We start from the raw sequence: 14485 nt of genomic DNA, 5'->3' as shown, positions 1-14485 counted from the left end.
GTACCCTACATCAAGCCTGAAAAATATGATTTCCCAAGAGGCATGGATCAAAAGAAAAATCGAGTATCTCACATTTCAAGGTATTTAGGCACATTGGTTTATCTACATGTATATGATCAAAGAAGAATCAAGTTGGAGGACGATAAGAGCTTCAAACTTATCTTTATTTGGGATAACATTAAATTCAAGACCTATAAATTATTTGATCCTAATAATTTAAATATTATTATAAACATAAATATAAGCAAACAAAGTTTAAAATTATTTCACCATCTTCACCACCATCATCATCATCGACCCTATAAATAGATGAGTTTTATCATATAAAAATATTAAAAATATAATATATATATATATATATATATACTTATCTAAAAAATTTAATTATCTCTTATTTCATCCCTCTCAAATCTTCCTTCCTCTCTCTCTCTCTATTTATTTATTATTATTTTTCCCTTTCAAGCCCAATGTTTTCAATGGTCAGAATCATAATAATTCACAAAGGCGTCTGCTTTTGTGCAGGTACCCAAATTTTGTTCTGTAGCACCTCTAAAGCATGACCCGTTTCCTTTTCCCTCAAAAGTCGAATGATTGATAGCTCCTCTGTTCTCCCCAAAAATATCTCCTCATAATGGTTTAGATTCCGCAAATTACAATTTTACCTCTTCCGTCCTATCACTGCTTCAACTTCGGCCGCAAGCAAATGTCACGACGGACACGAAAACATAAATCATCACCGACATCATACTCAAAAGTGAATCACAACACAAATCGTGTGCACCCGAAAATGACACGACTCGTCGTCCACAGCCATATGCTGCGTCATTCCCTCTCCTTCGTGCACTAACCAATTCCGATGGACCCAGCAATCATTGATACATAGATTCATGGAATCGTTTCTTACAGCGTCTGCAATCAATTCCACCCCCTCCGATTTATAGTACCTTGACACCACAGATTCATGGAATCGTTTCTTACAGTGTCTGCAATCAACTCCACCCCTCCGAATTATACTACCTTAACACCCTACTAAGCTCCTCCGCCACACCAAGACGCGCGAGCTTTAGGTAGACGATCGCAGGTCGATCTCCTGCGTCCATGCACCCTTGTCCTGCACATGAATGTGCCAGTATGTCTGTGCCAGTGCATCTGGATCCATTGACGTCGTGCTATGATCGCCTCTTGATGATCTGATACAGCACCCAACGCAGTGGTAAAATAAGGATCAGTAGCTTTGACTTTGTTTGCGAGGACGGAAGCTGACCTTGGAGCGCCGATATCCCCGTGGATGACTACATGCGCGATGTGGATTCCGGATGATTGGTACTCCTTTGCGAGGCTTTGGGACAGGCCCCTCAGAGCAAATTTCCCACAACCTGCAACATTAGCATGAGGACCACTGAGGATTGCAATCGATCACAAGGATTCCCTTTTATGTTTTTTGCTTTGCTTTGGATCAGATACTCTTACTTAGTCCACAGTAGCCTGCAAAGCCACTAAGGGACACCGAAGAACCGGTGAAAATTATGGTGCCTCTGCCCCTCTCGACCATGCCGGGAATAACCTTCATCGAACAAGGTTGCCGAGTTCATCCAAAGGTTTGTGTGGGGGATGCATAGGTGAGCAGATGTGTCGGTGCATGCCTACCTGCTGCGCGCAGTGGAAGGCTCCGACGGCGGACACGGCGAGGGAGCGCTCGAAGGACTCGACGGTGATGGCGGTGAAGTTGGTAGGGGGGCACGTCACGGGCGGCTCGCACGCATTGTAGACCAGCACCTCGACGAAGCCGAGCGAGAGGACGCCCTCGAAGGCCTCGCGCACCGACTTGGAGTCGGAGCAGTCGATGCGGATGGCGAACACCTGGGCCTTGGCCTCGCAAGCGATCTCGTCGGCGAACCGAGATAGCTTAGCTGCAAGCAGACAAGGAAGGGGAACGGAAAAGGGGGAGCGTCAAACTCGATGGGCAGAACGAGAGCAAGGGGAGAGAGAGGAATCGCTTGCCGAGATCCCGGGCGAGAATGGCGACGGTGTAGCCTTCGTGGGCGAACTTCCTGGCGACGGAGCGGCCCAGCTTGGGGCCGACGCCGACGATGGCGGCGATGCCTTTGGGGGAGGTGGAGCACGACATGGACCGCATGTTGGCAAGGTGACATGAGGGGAAAGGTTTAACTTTGTGCAAGAGATAGGGGGAGGTGGCGGTGGTGGTGTTGGTGGGGTGGGGAGATGAGGATGTGGATTGGCTGCTCGTGGACATACACGACCACCTTTTGAGGCCGAAATGAAACGCTGGAAATGGAAAAGCTCCATCTTCTTCGCTTATATACGCCCCTTCTCTTCATCATGTCATATCATGCTTAATTCCACCCCACTAATTCATGACGTGTGGTGCGAGCTTCCACCACATGGCATCGAAGCCTTCTACGTGTTACACTCGGTTGGGAGGAGGTCTAACTTGACCAACACCCAACCTCGAAGAACACAGATCAGAGGAGGCGCTTCAGCCATGCACGCAGCGTAGGACATTGGCTTGCTGATCAGCATCAGCTTAAAACACTGTTTTAGCATCTCCTGAATGCATCAACTCGTTGCATATTTTCCGGTAGATTGGCTCGCAGTAAATGAAGCCGAAGTGGAAAACAAAGACGGGAGAGTCGAAAGAACATTAATGGAGCCATCCGCATGTAGACTGGTCCATGTACGGGAAAGAAAACTAAGCCTTGTCCTGTTCTTTGAACCTGGACTTGCGCAGCCGCAGTACACGACCGAGGCCGAGGCAGACGTGTGGGGGGAAGGGGAAGGGGAGGAGCGAGGCTCGGTTCACACGGAACTCATAGATGGATGACAATTTGCATTCGATTCGATCCAGTCTCAGCCAAATTGCTGTGCGTCCTTAACACTTACATAACTGTATTTTAATCTTTATAAAGGGAATTAAATGTTCGAGTCAGATATAGAACGAGTTTAGTGAAATTTCAAGCAGTCTCTCTTCTAGTAATACTTAATTTATGGGATTGTATTATGATGGACTCAACATCAACAAATCTCTCCCTATTTATGCTTATTTAATTTATGCGTGAACTAAAATTCCCTTTCATCGATTATAATTTTCTTCCTCTTTTCTAATAGGAAATTAAAATACCAAAATATTTGTTGACATCATTATACATATACATATATAATCTGGTCATTCACTTTGGTCACTTTGGGTTATTTGATCTGCTTAAATATTCCTTAATCAAGTTCAGGTTGAGTAACAAAAAGGAAAAAAAAATACTTATTAATCTCCTCAATTTTGATTCCTCAATCATCCTCGATTTCAAGATGATTAAAATCATAGATGATATTAAATGACCCAAAATTTTATTCCTCAAAAGTTGTAGATTGATTGAGGGGCAATGGCTCTTAAATTGACCCAAATCATGGTATTAGATACTATTCGTAAATTTTGATTGCTAACACTTAATGACTGATTTGGTTCGATTGTGGCTTGAATCCGTCAGATCTATCTGCCATGAAGAACACGCATGTTTGAATTCAAATTGCATGTTCTGTGGGTGGAAATAATGCCAAGGCAACGAGCCTTTGGCTGTCATGCTTTCGGCGTCAAATGGTCGAGCCTACGTACCAAATGGACATTTAACTGACTTCCAGCTGTCTGGGCCATCGCCAGCACCGATCTCGATGACGCCTATCATAGCTACGCACGAATCTCAAAGTGGTCATCCTTGCCACTCGGAGAAGATGCTGGTCGAAGCTGACCCCTCTCTTCTCAGCATTCGCTGCTTCTGCGCAGCGAGCCCTTCCGCTGTAAAGGAGAAGGGACAGCTGGAACCCATGGCTGCGCAATGATCAAGGATGCTGCAGGGCAACGTATGCGGCAAGCGAAACAATGCATTGATATTGAAGAACTATCCAACCACGACAAATCTCTCTCTAGAAGGCTAAGTAGCAGTACGAGCAACAGCACTGTTCGTAATCGACACACCAGACAACGACCATTCGGAAGAAGCTAGCTAGGGAGATAACAAAGAACTCTCTCCGACTCCAGACAGCTCGAACTCAACTAAGGGCACTTGGGCCTCCTCCTGACGCCCTCCCCGGTGTACTTGTCCCTGTAGCAAGGGCACTCATCCTTGTTACCGTACGTCCCCGACGGCACACACCGGCAAGCCTCGCAGCACAACCCACAGACCTTGATGCACCGGTCTTGCAGACTGGCCTTGGAGCACCTCACCTTGCACTTGGAGCCGCAGAATGCTGAATCCAACCCAAGAAACAAACAAGTTGAAAGCATTACATATAAGATTTGAGTGAGAAGGGGGAGATCAGTTGAAGGTGTTCGTGTTTACCTGACCCAGCTGCCATGGTGACTTGCTGACAAGAGGAGGTGAAGAGGATCAGTACAAGTGTGAAGGTTGCATACAGAGGCCTCATCTCCATACCAGCTGGTTTGCTACGGAAACCACTCGGTCTAAGTGATGGGGTGTGGGTCGACTGATGAGTTGGTATTTATAGAGGAAAGAAGTAAGTTTCTGTGGGGGTTGAGAGGTTTGATGAGATCTTAAGAGGGTGCAGTAATGGGAACTAAATGACCTGTGAACTGGCATCCAGTGGATCTCCATCACACCAGCATTCCTGATTGCTATCGCTGAGGCTTACCATCAAATTACATTCAGTGCCACGAGCACAAGCCATGATACAAAAAAACCCTATCCTTCCTGATGCCTGCGTCGTCTCAACATCATCACGTACCACAATGGCCGAGAATGAGGTGAGGCAATGTGGATGTGATGCACTTGTGTCCGCTGAGATTGAGTTGGTGGGATGGAGGGACACAAAGATGCAACGCGTTTGAGTGCACCAGCTGTGTCTGAGAGGTGTCGTAGTACGTCGCTGCAAGGAAGCCGATGACAGTGTACAGTTTATGCAACGCTGTGGTGCCTAGTCGCCGTGGTGGACACTCGACCTAGGGTGCAAACATTGCGTATAGCCACAATGATTTTAATGCTAATGTAGTAGTGTAATAAATGCCACAATGAAGAACAAAGTTGCGTATAGCGTGAACACAACCAGCAATCATGCATGTAGGAGGCTATATACGAGTCTCAGAGAAGGTCACTTTAGATGACATTTGTATGAATTGGACTCCACGGAGCCTATGAATAGCTCACAAGAAGAGCTGCCATGCATACAGCGCGAATAAATTCGATGTGCTTAAGGTCCGTGAAGTCCTTGTGCATGGTACAACCAATGCGCCTCAAGAAGAACGAACATGCATTATCACAAATGTTACCAATAAACAAGCAACGTTACATTTTGATGCAAGATTCATTCAGTACACCAAAGACTTTACATTCCATAAAGGTTAGTTAATGCTTCACACGCATGAACAGAGTTACCCTTATGATGCTCTTCGGAATAATTATATATAGACAACCATTATCAAGATTTCTTCTTGAATTCCTTCGATATTTTCTATGTGCATGAGTTGCCCTTTGAATGAATCCCTAAGATGCTTAAATGTTGACGTCACGAAAACCAAACTTTGTGACAACAACTAAGACAAATGTCTCGAGGAGGAGAAGGAGAAAAGAAGAAAAGTGCAACTTAGGAAGAAACATTAGAGCCTACTTATAGGGATTCTTGAGGGCTTTCTTTATAACCTTTTTCTATTATTTTTTTCTTGCTTCTGAATAGTGCAGGATTAAACGACAACTTATATATCATAATAAAAATTAATTTTGTATTCCCTTAAAGGAAATAATAAAGAAGTGAGGGTAAGCCTATAATATCTCATAAAAATATATATTTTTAAAAATAAGTAAATAAAATAAAAAGTAAAAAAAATATTATTAATATTTATACCGTATAGTCAATGAGATCATATGAAGTATCGTTCTTTGATCCAACTTCAACTAGCTCACATGGTATGAAATATATTTTTATGAGTTTATATAAATTTACAAGTATCTTATTTATTCACGAGTGATTCTAAAGATTATTTATATCCTTAATCGTAGTCATCTACAAATTCTATCATATAAAAGAGCTCATGCTAAAAATATACGTAGAGTCATATCTTACAATAAAAATTCACTTTAGGTCTCTTTAAGAGTTATATTCATTCTATACATTTACATATGAAGAATAATTAATTATAACACGGATAGAGGTTAGAGTTAAGCTTTATTTATGTACCAATGTATTTTTCATTTTTCATTTTTTTAATTTACACTTTGACTAACCAATAAACTCGTTAATATCATATTAAACCTCTTTTGAATTAAATCATTTCTTAGGACAATTTCAAACACAATTCTTGGTGATTTATAAACTTTTTGTATTTTATTAATTAAATTATATTTAATATTATTATTGAGTTTTTACCCAACACATATATCTCGTGTTGCAACTTATAAAAATAACAAAAATATATATTAATTTCGAGTCTGTGCCTCACTCTTATGAATCAATTTAAAATATTTTCCTGTGGAGTATCATATCATAGGTGAAGTGAAGTGATCAATCGAAAAAATCCTATAAATACTGTTAGTGCTATTTGGATGATAAGGCTTTGAAGATCACTTTGAAAATGTTCACAAGGGAGTCTGATTTTATAATGGATTCCACAAACTTAACCAAAGAGAGCTAAAATAGATACAATCAATATTATTATTATTTATTATACATGAACTTGTTTGAAAATATTATAATAAAAAAAATATTAGAGCTTGTCACGAGGTCTTTGACCGAGACCTCATAAGATCATCGATACAAGTAAAATAAACCAAAATTATTCTTTGTGAGTTCAGAAATAAAAATTATGAAATCAAAAAAATAATTAAATCATAATAATTATCAAAGCACGAAATCACATCATATTAACCCCTCAATTATGTCTTCCCTCATGGGATATAAAGAGAAATAAACTTTTGTATATAAACAAATACTAGTAGATCATAACATCTAGCAGAATTAAATGAAATTACAATAAAATAGAATACCAAGATTTAAATAGAAAACTCATCCGATGTCAAGGGTAAAAATCACGGGACAAACTAGAAATAATCCATTATAAGAATAATAAATATATAAATCACAATTTCTTGCCCAAAACTCTAGCAACGATCACAAGAGGATAATTGGGATATAAAGATCATGTCACTGTATATAATATTTAAATTCTCTTCAAGTAATCATAGTAAGAATCTACCGTAGATCTGATCTAACCTGAGATGATAATACTACTAGATGATTGAGAATAGTTTCTTTGCGTTATCATTGTTTTATTCCCTTTTTTTTCTTTTTTTCTATTTTTTTTCTTCTTCTCCTTGAATAAGTTGCTACTACTGCTCGTGGCTCAATTTTTTTCTACACTAAAATCACAGCCCCTGCACCCCTTAACTTTGATCTAGAGTTAAGTCAAAGGGGGGTGGGCTGTGAGCTGAATCCACTATCGCCTATCGGCCCAACATTCTCTCGACTAGTTGACTCGAATCTTTAAAAATTAATAGTTTTGATCTCTTATAATTTATCTTCTTAAATAACCCAAAAACAAATTTTCTAAAAGAATAAATTAGAATGTAATCAAAATTTGATACAAAATGTTAGGAATTAATGCATCTTAATTATCAAACACCTTGTTTCTTTAAAGTCCAAACATAAAATAGAGGAGACGAAGATAAGAATATAAAAGGATAAAAGAATAGAAGAATTAAAGTTTATAACTCAAGTCATGGCTCTCACAGTCTTTTTAGTTTTTAGATCGATGTGTTTGCGCGGGCGCGGGCGCGGGCGGAAAACAACTATACCACTGCCTATGAGTGGGGAGATGGAGATCCGACGGCCCTCGTGAATTCATCAATAGCGCGCGAAAAAGGATCGGATTCGGTATCTCCAGAGTTCGGATCCGATACGGATACAGATTTGATAGGGCACAATCCGATCCGTTACGGTTGGTATTTATTTCGCTTTGTGAAGCCAGCCTTCGGTACTCGCTAGCTTTAGGGCTCGCTCGTCTTCGTGATCCTTGATATCTCCTCGATCGAGAACTGCGATCTCCAAGCTCGATCTTTCCTCTCGAAATAAGTTGATCCTGATCTTCTCCAACATGACAGAGGTGACTATCTCTCGCTTGCTCTTTCTCTCTTCGTTTGAATCGATGTGATTCTTCCGGTTAGGGTTTTTTTTTTCTGTATCTCTTTCCAAAATAATTTATTAAATTCGATGATGTGAAAGCTGCATAGAAGATTTGGAGGATAAAATACGTGGCTTTTCTTGTCTCGGTTGGTGATTGTTGGAACAGACGAGGAAACCATGAGGGCATTTAGACTGGTTTCTTTAGGTTTATCTTTTTCATTAGTAGAAAATTGAGTCGAGGCACTTGATGACGCTGTTTCATTCAGTATGTGAAATGAAGTTGCACCATGTCGTGAAGTCGCGGTCCATGGTAAGAGACTGATTCTTGCAAAAACAATTTAGATCTCTCTGGATGTCTGGTTACACTTCTTGTGTATCTTTAGTCATATGTTGATGTCGTTGCAGAAGGTATGAATGAGATGCAGAGCACTATGTATCAGGTTGTTGGTGTTACAGTGACAGGTGTATGCATATCCTTATATAGGCGTACATATACACATATATACAGACACATATATACATATATGTGTATATATAACAACGCTCTTCAGTTTTGGGTGGGTGCTAAAAATCTTAATTTGATATGACGAAGATATTTCATGCATCTAGGTCTTGACAACACGAGGTTGATACAGAATTATAGAGGGCATTCAAAAAACTTGAAATATGTGATTTTATCTGATTTGACATTGGTCTTATCATGCTCATCTATTTGTATGTTGAATATGAACTGAACTGTTCATTGGCCACTTGGTCTGGACTCATTTTCTACTAATCTGATGCACTTGTTATATAAAAAAGGGGGGAGAGATAGCACGAGAAACTCTCAAAATTCTGAAAATCATGACAAGTTCAGAGGAAGGTCCAAATCCAGATCAAGAATGAAATACTATCGTTGTGATAAGTTGGACACATGAAAAGAACACAATGAAGAAAAGAAAGAAGGAAAATATACAACTTCAGTTGCATTTGATGGAAAACGAATTGAGCGCAAAGACACATTTCAAGTTTGAGCTTGAAAAATAAGATGTGCACAGCAACGGTGACAATGCCATTTTGTATTTTACTTAGTAGTAGAAATTATACAATATGTCTGCTATCTTTGTTTACATGATGCAAAACCACAAAATCTGTATATATTCTGTAATAAACTTTTGTAGGTGAACTTGTTGAAAAGTAGAAGATTTTATAGAAGGTAGGAGCTCATAACTGTTGGAAAAATTGGAAATGTGACTTATAAACTGTAAAGTTTTTTAACAAAAGAAAGCATAAGATGAAACAATGAATAGAAGTTAAGATCTTGGAATGATGCATGACATTTGTTTGGCTTATTTAATCATAGTGTGTTTCAAGTTAGATAAAATCTAGGCTATTATTATTTAATATTTATGCCACCTCATGACTAATATATAAATAAAACAAAGGAAAGTCAGGGATGGGAGCCAACTCATAGCAGAGAAACTAAGGAGCACGACTATGACATTTTTTTTGCTTATTTAACCATAGTATGTATCAAGTTAGATAAAACCTAGTCTATTATTATTAATATTTATGCCACCTCATGACTAATATATAAATAAAACAAAGGAAATTGTGAGGGATGGGAGCAACTTGTAGCAGAGAAACTAAGAAGCACAAGTATGAACATATATGGTGGTTTTTCTTTTTTATCCTGGTGCTTTATTTTGTGAATGCCCCACAAGCGTTGTGTACTTATCCTTTTCATAATTTAAGTCTCCTGCAGTGGCCTAATATCTTTTGAAGAAAATATCATGAGAAACATAACGAAGAAACAAGTATGAATATATGCAGTGGTTTTGTATTTGTTTTTCTCGTGGTGTGTTTATGTGTGAATGCACCACTAGCATTCTGTACCAATCCTTTTCATAATTGAAGTTTCCTGCAGTGATCTAATATCTTTTCGAGAAAATAACATGAGAAACATGCGAGGAACTTTTCCATATTGACATACCAGTTGGAGAAGTCATAGGGAAATCCCTGCCAGTCAAAAAGACCAAAACATAATGGTTTTATTTATTTACACCTCAGAGGAATGCTGCCTGCCAATATGATCAAGATTTAGAAGGAAAGAAATAGGACCTTGTTCTCCAAATATTTCTCTTTTTCTCAAATATTGTACCAATATTTATTGATTTAATTATCATTTTACCATCATCTACATAGACATACTAGATTTTTGGCAAACAGTAATTATAGTTATGTTGAATAAATCCTGTCGTTGGATTTAAGTGTTAATAACTAAGTTAGGTAGATATATTACATTGACATAGGTAGTTATTTTACATTAACAGCAATAGTGATTAGAATTATGTTCACTGGAAAACAAATACTTAGAAAATAATTCAATTTTCACAAATTTTTCTAATAAGACTAAATCTTGTTAATTGTCCCTCCTTTTCCTTGTAATTGCACCTACTTCTACGAAATATCTTCAGTCAGAGGACTCCTCTTGTTGAACCATTGGTGAGCCTAACTAAAAATGTGAAAGCTTCTAAAAATTGCTGATCCTTTGAGAGTCATTTTAATCTGTAACTCCTTTTGTTTAAATTTATAAGTCACAACAAATGTATTATTGTTATAATGTAATTGAGTTTATGTCTAGGCCTTTTTTTTCATTTTATTGACATCTATAACCTGTTAATGTCTGTGTATGTTCATGACTCTATTAGTTTCCTGGTTTCACCCTTATCCTCTGAATTCAAGTCATGTTAAATATTTATAGGAACGAAGATTCATGTGAATCCTTTGTCAATCTTCTACTTATTCTTTCAGCATTATGTTACATTCTTTGCTAACTGTTGTAACCACATTTGGTCACTGTAGCCAAACAAAAATTGGGTTTGGTTCTTAGAGACATTTGTTTCCTTTGTATGCACAAGCTCCAAAGGAGCAGTATATGATTTCTTTTTCTGCGTCTTTTGCAGTATTGGGTTAGTCAAGGAAACAAATGGTGTGATTTCTGCAAGATATATATTGCTAACAATCCATTGAGCATCAGAACTCATGAACTGGGTCAGCGCCACAAGGACAATGTTGCTAAGAGGCTTGCCACTATGAGAAAGGAGAGTGCTGCCAAGGAGAAAGAACAAAAAGCAGCAGCTCGTGCCCTTAAGGAAATAGAAGCAGTAAGCTTTCTTTGAACCTTAAGCATTGATGTTAAGATAATGCATTACCACATTTGAATTGTTTTATTATTCTTTTTATTCTGTGTCATGCAGAAAGCGGAACGAAGTTACCAGAAGGATCTAGTTTCTTTCCGGAGCGTTGATACTAGCACTGGACTGGATTCAAATAAGAAAAAGACAGACGAAGCCCAATGTTCAGCTGCAACTACAAATGGTAATATCCCAAGATTTCTCAATATATGTTCTGAACATTAAAAGCCAACTAGTCTGCTATCACTTTAGATGAACTTGATATGCATGGAACGGTCACTTGCATGGGAATAGTGCTTTTCCTTCGTTTACCATGTCATTCCATGCATATCTTATGGTAATATTTAGAGTTTCTTCTATAGCTGATGTGCATGGTATGGCAGGGCTGCCAATCTGCCTGCCAGCATTCTGAATTGTCTCTTATCTGAAGGAGTTCAGCATTGTTCTTATCAGGTTTATATTGAGACCTTGAAGTTATAAGCTAATGATCCCAAACATTGTGCCTATTTGTCTGCTGACCTGAACCCAGGTCCACTGTGTAGCATCTAATTGGTTAATGGATGCAAATATGTTTAGTTTAGCTCATCTAATAATTGGATCATACCAAAGTAGTTCTACAAGAAATGGCTTCAAGTTATGGGAAGGACGAATTGGTCCATATCATGCTCAATCCTGTCAGGAACACATACTGACATGGTGCGATACACATATGAAATCAAGTGGGTGTCTAAAATATTTTCCTATAGGCGAAATGTCTTCTGAAATTTGACATTTTTTACCTTGTTATTGTAAAAGATGACTTGGTACTGAGTCATATATCAGCTGATTCCCTTCCTATTTATGTTTACTGATTAATTTCTTCGTGATAGTTCTTACTTGCAATTAAAATATTTTCGTGTTATTTGTTTAGTTCTCTCTATCTTTTAATTGGATGTACCATGCAACAATTTGGATTCACCCTTTTGGAACACCCTCCATAATCATTATTGGTGGCTAATTAAAATGGTCCCCTTAAGTTGTACTATTCTCAAGAATACCACCGCTTGATCTTGAGTCAAGGTTCTTATATGAGCACACTGGCCAGATTCTTACACAGCAGTATAGGTTGGCTTGGTCCCATGCCTGATGGTCTAATGTTGGGCTGAGTAAGCACCAGGTCCATGGGACTTCCATTTTGGACATGGCTGAACCATTCCCTGGATCTTGCATGGCCTTTATGCATCATTAGTTGAGTCTTAAGCTCATGTTCGTTTGCTGCTTTCTTAGAGGTGCCAGATCATGTCAAAAAACTTTATTACACTTTATATCCCAATTTCACAAGAGTGATGAATGATTACATTGTTTTAGGAAATGGAGCTGCTTCCAAATCCAAAGGTGGCCCAGCTCCGGGGTTGGTCATTTCAACACCTCTGAACCCCACGAGAGCTGTTAAAGGTAAACCATCATCGGTTGCTGTTAACAAGAGAAAAAGGGATGATGGGAAGGCAAAGGCGATATCAAAAGAGGAAGTCCAGGCTCTAAAAGCAAGGGAGGCTGCAAGGAAAAGAATGGAAGAAAGGGAGAAACCATTCATGGGCCTATATAAGTCATACTGATCTGCTTGGAGGAAGCAAAACCTGTCAGCAGATCATTTGTTGCATTATTGAACTGTATGTAATATTGTGCTTGTTCAATTGGGAATCCAATTATAACATATAAAACAAACAGAAGTCTTCCTCTCTACTGATTAGAACATTCAAAAGAGCTAGAGTTGGGGATATGTCTACTCTCTTTTCTAGGTAAAATTGAATGGTTTTTAGTGGAGACGTGTCTGTTTTTGCTGAAGTCATATTTTTATTTCTCTGATTATTTGCATAACTTTAATATTTATTTGCTCAATATTTCAATTTTGTATTTTCAATTTACCCTACGGCATATACATGTTCATTATCATGACATGAGAGTATTTAACATCTGTTGTTTATGGAGGATGTGAATGACATTTTTTAGGTTATCATCTGTCATTCTAGATCATGAGAGGAAATTTTAAAGGTCTATTTAAGGTTCAGGCAATAAAAGCCAATAATTTGATATTTTTTATGCAAGCAGATACTCTGTGCGCATTAATGATGAACAGCTGTTTACTGATGTCACATGGAAGCCTATCCGGTCTTCAGATCTTGTTTGAGCTCTTGGGTACCCCATTGATGGGAAAATCAAAGAAAGTACAATTGCTTATAGCTTTGGAAGAAAAAATAGTAATTCAATAGAAGACACTTGCATGATCTTTTAGACTACTTTCATGTTGTAGAAAATGGCTTGCAATGAAAAGTTGTAATCTATATCGGCATGTCCAATATTTATTGAGGTGCATGTCTTGAAGCATCAGATGAGTGCATAGACCAATTGGCAACAAATTGTATACATTGACTTCTGATGTATTTGGCACCTTTTGGTATATGAACTGTAAGTGTTCATTTCTTGTTTGCTACATTCCCGCATCGAAAATTGTATACATTAACTTCTGATGTATTTGGCACCGTTTGGTATGTGAACTATTTCTTGTTTGCTGCATTCCCACATTGCGATGCTACTGCTTTTTTTGATTCAACACATTATGATTCTTAATATCCGGCTGCAGGTTCTTGTCGGTTCTTCAGTGATCTTCCCAAGGTGAAACATGTGACATCAAACGACCACTGTGATCTGTCAAATACCTTGATTTGTTGACATTTTACCTTGAACACTTGTGCGCACAAGGTGATCGGATCAATGGCATGAGAATCTGGTTGTAGCCTGACAAATAGTTCTTCGATGCATTAGCTGTCATTGTTCATGCTAATTAGCAGTCTTTACTGATTCTGCCTTCATTCCATGACATTATGGTTTTTGATCAAGCAGTACAAGGTGCGGGCGTGCTGTTGCACAACAATGTTTTTGACCACTCCATCATCGTATTCTTGCTTTCTTGTAGTGCTGACAGTTGCATTTAACACATAGGACTAACACTTATTCATCATGTACTTGCCTTTATATGTTGCTAATGAAGAGTTCTCCCGTAGATATATGAAGGAACTCTGCTGCTGGGGATATGATGTCTGATGCATCATTCCACTGGGCTTCTCAAAGGAGGTACGAATCTTCTACTTCGTTTGTAATCCAAACACGAAATAATGCGATTATAAGAGAGA

The 14485-nt window shown here is 38.6% G+C and overlaps 3 protein-coding genes across 3 annotated transcripts; 1 reads left to right on the top strand and 2 right to left on the bottom strand.

The window, feature by feature from the left end:
• Positions 1-859: 859 nt before the first annotated feature.
• LOC135651011 (uncharacterized) lies at positions 860-2368 on the bottom strand. Its single transcript, XM_065170773.1, has 5 exons — positions 2002-2368; positions 1648-1910; positions 1471-1564; positions 1265-1376; positions 860-1190 (listed from the first exon to the last, which is right to left on the bottom strand). Exons 1-5 carry the CDS (start codon positions 2252-2254, stop codon positions 1064-1066), a joined length of 849 nt encoding a protein of 282 aa, XP_065026845.1. The 5' UTR covers positions 2255-2368; the 3' UTR covers positions 860-1063.
• A 1503-nt stretch (positions 2369-3871) lies between these two features.
• Positions 3872-4509, bottom strand: LOC135650764 (peamaclein-like). Its single transcript, XM_065170339.1, has 2 exons — positions 4350-4509; positions 3872-4257 (listed from the first exon to the last, which is right to left on the bottom strand). Exons 1-2 carry the CDS (start codon positions 4438-4440, stop codon positions 4064-4066), a joined length of 285 nt encoding a protein of 94 aa, XP_065026411.1. The 5' UTR covers positions 4441-4509; the 3' UTR covers positions 3872-4063.
• A 3470-nt stretch (positions 4510-7979) lies between these two features.
• Positions 7980-13180, top strand: LOC103969611 (zinc finger protein ZOP1). Its single transcript, XM_009383197.3, has 4 exons — positions 7980-8119; positions 11085-11285; positions 11379-11499; positions 12663-13180. The coding sequence occupies exons 1-4, from the start codon at positions 8111-8113 to the stop codon at positions 12908-12910; spliced, it is 579 nt and encodes a 192-aa protein (XP_009381472.2). The 5' UTR covers positions 7980-8110; the 3' UTR covers positions 12911-13180.
• The last annotated feature ends 1305 nt before the right edge of the window (positions 13181-14485 follow it).

This window comes from Musa acuminata, chromosome BXJ3-10, assembly GCF_036884655.1.
Source record: "Musa acuminata AAA Group cultivar baxijiao chromosome BXJ3-10, Cavendish_Baxijiao_AAA, whole genome shotgun sequence".
Taxonomy (NCBI): domain Eukaryota; kingdom Viridiplantae; phylum Streptophyta; class Magnoliopsida; order Zingiberales; family Musaceae; genus Musa; species Musa acuminata.
Note: the sequence above shows the minus strand (reverse complement) of the source record. Positions and strands in the feature narration are given on the sequence as shown.